Source organism: Triticum aestivum, chromosome 1A, assembly GCF_018294505.1.
Source record: "Triticum aestivum cultivar Chinese Spring chromosome 1A, IWGSC CS RefSeq v2.1, whole genome shotgun sequence".
NCBI classification, from domain to species: domain Eukaryota; kingdom Viridiplantae; phylum Streptophyta; class Magnoliopsida; order Poales; family Poaceae; genus Triticum; species Triticum aestivum.
In genome coordinates, this window is record NC_057794.1 from 18,266,866 (window position 1) to 18,272,693 (window position 5,828).

At 43.1% G+C, this 5,828-nt stretch overlaps 1 protein-coding gene and 1 non-coding gene across 2 annotated transcripts; both read left to right on the forward strand.

The window, feature by feature from the left end:
* The first annotated feature begins 2,181 nt into the window (after positions 1-2,181).
* Positions 2,182-4,814, forward strand: LOC123187058 (outer envelope pore protein 16, chloroplastic). The gene is made up of 6 exons (XM_044598822.1): positions 2,182-2,460; positions 2,567-2,618; positions 3,174-3,205; positions 3,765-3,798; positions 3,924-3,991; positions 4,461-4,814. Exons 1-6 carry the CDS (start codon positions 2,353-2,355, stop codon positions 4,599-4,601), a joined length of 435 nt encoding a protein of 144 aa, XP_044454757.1. The 5' UTR covers positions 2,182-2,352; the 3' UTR covers positions 4,602-4,814.
* Positions 4,815-4,967: 153 nt separating this feature from the next.
* Positions 4,968-5,040, forward strand: TRNAR-ACG (transfer RNA arginine (anticodon ACG)). Its single transcript has one exon. It is a non-coding gene; the product is annotated as a tRNA-Arg (tRNA).
* The last annotated feature ends 788 nt before the right edge of the window (positions 5,041-5,828 follow it).

A 5,828-nucleotide genomic window follows, 5' to 3' on the forward strand; every position in this document is an offset into this window, starting at 1 on the left:
TGTTGTGAGGTTGCTGACGTCGTTGTCATGGTTGAGGCGTCGGTGCTGCTGTCGTGCGGTTCACAACATCCCCGTTGTTGCAGAAGGATACGTTGTGCCGTGTTGCTGGGCTTGTTGGGTGTAGATCCAAAAGAGAAGGAATTAAGATGCGTTGCACACTTCGATCAAACGGATGGTCAGGTGGCTGATCTTTCTCTAAGATCAGTCGGATGACGCCTAGCAGCCGTCATGAAAATTACACAATAATAAATCTATATATTTCTGTTTGTAACTTTTACTCAGACAAGACAACATGGTATCAAGATGTAAATTGAGAGGTCATCGTCGATGCCAAGTTATATATTGTGACCATGTTTATAAAATTTGACCGTACTTATATATTGTTGATGTCAAGTTATATATCGTGGCCATGTTTATAAAATTTGACTGTATTTATATATTGTTGATGTCAAGTTATATATTGTGACCATGTTTATAAAAGTTGACCATATTTATATATTGTTGATGTCAAGTTGTATGTTGCAGACATGTAAGCTTTTCTGATTTCATCTTGTTTATTAGCATGACAAGCCCAAATTTGACGGTGCAATGATGGAATAAAATCCTTGATTACAGAACCAACTAATGCATCTACTGGTTGTGCTGCATTTTTTGATAGACAGTGGGAATTGAATTTGCCAAGACCAATTCTAGCACATCTTGAGACTGGACACTAGAATCACCTGCCCAATAATTTGTTTTCTTTAATTGAAAAAAGAAAACATTGTCTTCCTCTTAACTAGGAGTACTAGTTGGTCAATCTACTTTAAAAGAATCGTTATGATTTGGACATGTACATAAGCAATGAGCATGGGTTCTTTAGGGCATGTCCAATGCTGACCCGCAAATTTCCTTTGGCATATGTCCGTTTTTGTGTCCGGACGTGGTCCACGGACATGATACGAAAGTGAGCCATCCAACTCTATTTACAAAGTATCTAGCTGTGAGAAGAAAAAGTAGGTGGGGACCATGCATGTGGTGGTTATTTGCGGTGTGGTGTCCGGTTGGGAGGAGAGAGATGAGAGGGGGACCATGCATCTGAGGAGAGAGAAAAGAGAGGAGGATCACGCGGAGGCTTTTGGTTGGTCAAGTGAATGTCCGAACTCCGGTATATCTCCCCTACCTTTGTCTCCACTTTTCCGGAAAATGGACGTCCGGACCGCTTCGCAGATCAATACAGGTCCCCGTTAGACTGCAAAAGTGAACAAATGTGTCCGGTCGGACATATACCGGAGCTTTGCGAGTCTCCCTTGGAGATGCCCTTATGCGGCTCTAATTTGCTGCTGTCTCTGCTTTGGCATATGCATTTCTTCTACCCATGTTTCTTTCTCCTTTTCCTATGTATCTTCTTTGAAAATGAATGTTGTTCATATTAATGTAGACGTTCGACACACCTTAGACTTGCAAGTTAACACATTTGATAGCTGCTTTAGTAAGTTTACTTACATGCATGATTCACATCATATTTGCATGACAACAAAGAAGCCACAAGATCAAATCTCTTCAAACCTTTCTTGATGGAATAAAAAGAGATAGGTCCTGAACAAGGTATAGTCTTTTGTCTTGCATACCTTGCTTGATACAAGCTTTGGAGCTTTGAACATTTGCTTTGTTTGTGCCAGCCATGCATTTTTGCTTTATGGATCTGAACATGGCGGTCCAAATTTGATTGTGTGGCCTCGTGCCGTATATATGGACCAGCCTGTTTCATGAAGGATTATGCGATCTAACTGAATTCATCCCGGCATCAACTTTAAAATCCGAAAAGATAATGTTTGTCTAGTATTATGTGCAGCTTTTTTTTAAGCAAAACTTGCTGGCTGGTTCATGTTACACCTCAGAAATGGCAGCCAAACATGAGATAGATAGATAGATAGATATGTCCTGTCAATTGACAAATTGAGTGTCGGCAACACATGGAATCCAGATTTGGCCGAGTAAAACCATCCTGGAAAAGGAATTCGTTTTACTATTTCATTTCCAAATTGAAATGGAAACAAGGGCGCCATTCGATTTGCTTTTTTTGGATAAACCCTGGGGAGGCAAGCAAGTCGGCAGGGCATCCTGCGCCGTGCGTCCACCGGCGGATCCCACGGGACCAGCGCCGGGAGCGACGCTTTTGTTTCCGCCCGTGGACGCGTGGCCATGGCGCGAGTCCCCCCAGCGGAGTAGGGTCGAAGGCTCCCGTGGCTTCACAGCCACTGCTTCCTCTCCGTCTCGCTCTATACATATCCCACTCTGCGTATCTCACTGTACTCCGCTCCATCTTCTTGCTCTGCACTGCTCCCAGCTGGTCAGTCAAGAGAAGGAAAGATGCCTAGCGCGGGGCTGGAGGCGGGGTCGAACAAGGTGGACGTGGCCGTCGACCTCGGGAACCCTCTCCTCAACCGCACCGTCGACGGCTTCCTCAAGATCGGCGCCGTACGCACCCCTCTCCCCCCTCCCTCGTCTTCTTTATCTTTAACCCAATGTATCTAGACGTATATATTGCAATGTGTCTGATCCGGCGTCTGGATAATGCGCGCAGGTCGGCGCCTGCAGGGTGGTCGCCGAGGACGCCTTCGATTGCATCCACAGGGGTAACCACAACGCATCCCGTCTCTCCTACTCTAGTATAGAAACCGTGTTGTTAGCCACAGGATCTGGATTTATTTGTGTGGATGTTTGTGTTCAGTTAACTCATCAACTCATTCTCTCTCAAAAAGAGAAGAAAAAACTCATCGACTGACGGAACCGTTCCCGGAAATAGATAAAAAGGGGATTTCCTTTTTCTTGATGAAGGTTCACATCTTCGCAAAGAAGCAGAGTAGCTTAGGTTCAGAGCGTGCCATATTTCAGTTAACACTTAGCCAGATGCAGTGTCTCTGTCTCGTGAAAAGCAGCTTGACTAAGTGCTAGCTGAAATATTGCATCTACTTGAGGCCATCACTGTTGTGTAATTAGAGGACTTAGTCAGGTTTGCAGAGACGCAGAGTAGCTTAGATTCAGAACCACCCGGATCTTGTTTAGATACTGGCCAGATGCTGTCTGTTGCAATCCAGTGTTATAGAGCAGTATTTTTCACTCGTGTACATCAGTTTTTGTTGGTGCTGTGCAGACAAATGTGACACCAAATTATCTTGGTTTCTTTGCAGGGGATATCTCGAAGCGCCAGCTTGAAGAGACAGTAAGCATCATTTTCCACCGCACTTGTTTTTCTCTCACTTAGTTTTGTAAACACCGGTGGCTTGACGCCATCACTGTCGTGTAATTAGAGGGCATTATGTTGCACCATTTCCCCTGAGTTTTGCTGCTCTCTGAGTGTCAAACAACTAGATGCTCCACTCATTGTTCAGGAAATCGTTAATTGGTAACTGCTCGGTCGGGTGGTAGTTAACTAATTAATCAGCCAATTTTTCATACAGCGGTTCCAATAGCTGTGGACTGACAGGCAGCCGATATATTCTAAGCTGGAACTGACTAAATGTTCAGTACTTCAGGCTATTTCAGTAGCAGCGCCTAGTTTTAGCATACCCTGTTGGATAATGTTTAAGGTTCTTTTTTTTAGCAAAGGATAATGTTTAAATGGAGGAAAGAGAGCTGAACTGGAAGTCTAATTAAGCCCCTGCACACTATTTTTGTATAATTGCTCTGTACTTGTGGATTAGTGGAAATTATGTCGCCTTATTTCTGCACCTGCGTTAAGGTTCAGGCAACTGATGTGGTATTCTGTTTTTTTTATGCAGCTGAAGAAAATGTGCAAGGAGGGTGCATATTGGGGTAACTAAGTAGAAGAACATTTCTTATTGTCTTATTTGGCTCAATAAATGTGTTAACATGAATCGTTCATCTGTTCTTCTAAATTTTCGCTGACAGATTCGGATGCTTTTTCAACTAATCTGCAGGTGCCGTTGCTGGGGTGTATGTAGGCATGGAGTATGGAGTGGAAAGGGCCCGTGGTGACCGTGACTGGGTAATGATTCTCCGAAAATGGATCTTTCATGTTTCTTGCACTTAACTGAACCTTAGGTGGAGGGAAATTCTACCTGCATGACTGCTGTGGCCGTATGCATCGTTCTGATGCAGAGGCCGGGGATACCCCCTTTTCAAAAAAAAGAAAAGAAAAAAAAACCTGCATGACTGCCTACTTGACAATCTACATCTTTCTTTTGTTGAGTAAGATCTTGAGCTAATTGCTTAAGTAGTGTAAGAGAAGATTCAATCAGATCCATGGCATCTCATAACTCATGATGATAACTTTAACTTCTGTCTCCACACCCTGTCCTAGGATTACGCAGGTCTAATGCTGTGCTAGCACGTTAGAAATCTTCTTGTCCATCAAAATACAGTACTATTTGCATTCATAATCAATATTACTGTTGCATGTTTTCTGTCAGTCTTAGATTGTTTATTAACCCCTCTCTTTTCCGGTGCTCGTGTAGAAAAATGCGTTGATAGGAGGCATTGCAACCGGCGCCCTGGTCTCTGCTGCTACCAACAACAAAGGGAACAAGATCGCCCAGGACGCCATCACCGGAGGCGCCATCGCGACCGCCGTCGAGTTCATCAACTACCTCACCTAGCCGTGAGGCCATCGATATTCGCAGCGATGTTTTTATCGGACAAGACTGAATAAGAACTTCTTGACTGAAGCCATCCACCCTCTGTGTTAATAATTGGAGCCGTTTCCTCCAATGTTCTTCCCTTTTTTTTTTTTGTTGCCTGCGTTCTCATGTCCGTCCATGTTCTGAACAATTTATTTATTTTCCTGCGTGGTCTGAATCCTTCAGTTATGATATGCTGTGTGCTGGCCTAGTTTGGTACCATATAGTTTACTCAAAGCCCTCACTAACCGCATCATGGCTCGGTCACTGCCTTCACTAACTACATCGTGATGCGGTCACTGGTATCTTATTGAGTAAGTTTAACATTCCATCGGGTCATTCAAGGACTCCGAGGCCCAATGGATAAGGCGCTGGTCTACGAAACCAGAGATTCTGGGTTCGATCCCCAGCGGAGTCGCTTGTCTTTTGTACTCCTCCATCCTTCCTAGGTAGTGCTGTTATTTTTGTTTAGAAATGTTTATGTCCTCATTACTGTAGATATTATGGACAGCCCGAAACTTGATAAATGACAATGCTAAACTTTGCAACTTATTTAACTCTAAAATGTAAACTAACAATTACCTCTGTTACGAGGTCAAAGTATATACATTCGACCTTTGTTTAGTACTTACATCACATATTAGATTTGACCTAAGTTAAACTTCATAAAGTTTGACCAAGATTATCGAAACCAATCTAAACTTTCGCAATAACAAGTATGTATGATGTAAAAATATATTCAATGGTATTTACTTGGATTGTGAATGTTAATAAATTTTGTTTATGTAAATTTGGTCAAAGTTTACGAAGTTTGACTTGAAGCAAAGCTTGTGCATCCACCACCATGCTCTACTCCTCAAGATCCTTTTTCCTATCTATTGAAGATGCAAAGAGAGATGCTTCTTCCTCTTTAAGTTGGAAGTGCAAGAAAAAATGCGCTAAATAGGAGTTCCATCTACCACGCACTCGCCCCACACTCCAGCTAACTTCAGCATCCATACTTAGCTAGGAGGAAGGTGTCGGGGACACTATGAACACACATGTACTTGGTTGACTTCACGTCCCGTCTCACAACCGGGTAAGATCAAATGAACAAACAGCTTGCTTGCCCAGTCCCTATTGAGAGGATTTCTTGAGCTTGAACTTCCTTTTGTAACTCCGCTCACAAGGACTTCTTTTCATCCACAATGAAGCTTATACCACTAC

Coding starts and splice junctions, on each gene's coding strand:
- LOC123187058 (XM_044598822.1), top strand. CDS start 2,353: ATGCCTAGCGCGGGGCTGGAGGCGGGGTCGAACAAGGTGGACGTGGCC. Junction 2,461..2,566: donor GCTTCCTCAAGATCGGCGCC/GTACGCACCCCT, acceptor TAATGCGCGCAG/GTCGGCGCCTGCAGGGTGGT. Junction 3,992..4,460: donor CCCGTGGTGACCGTGACTGG/GTAATGATTCTC, acceptor GTGCTCGTGTAG/AAAAATGCGTTGATAGGAGG.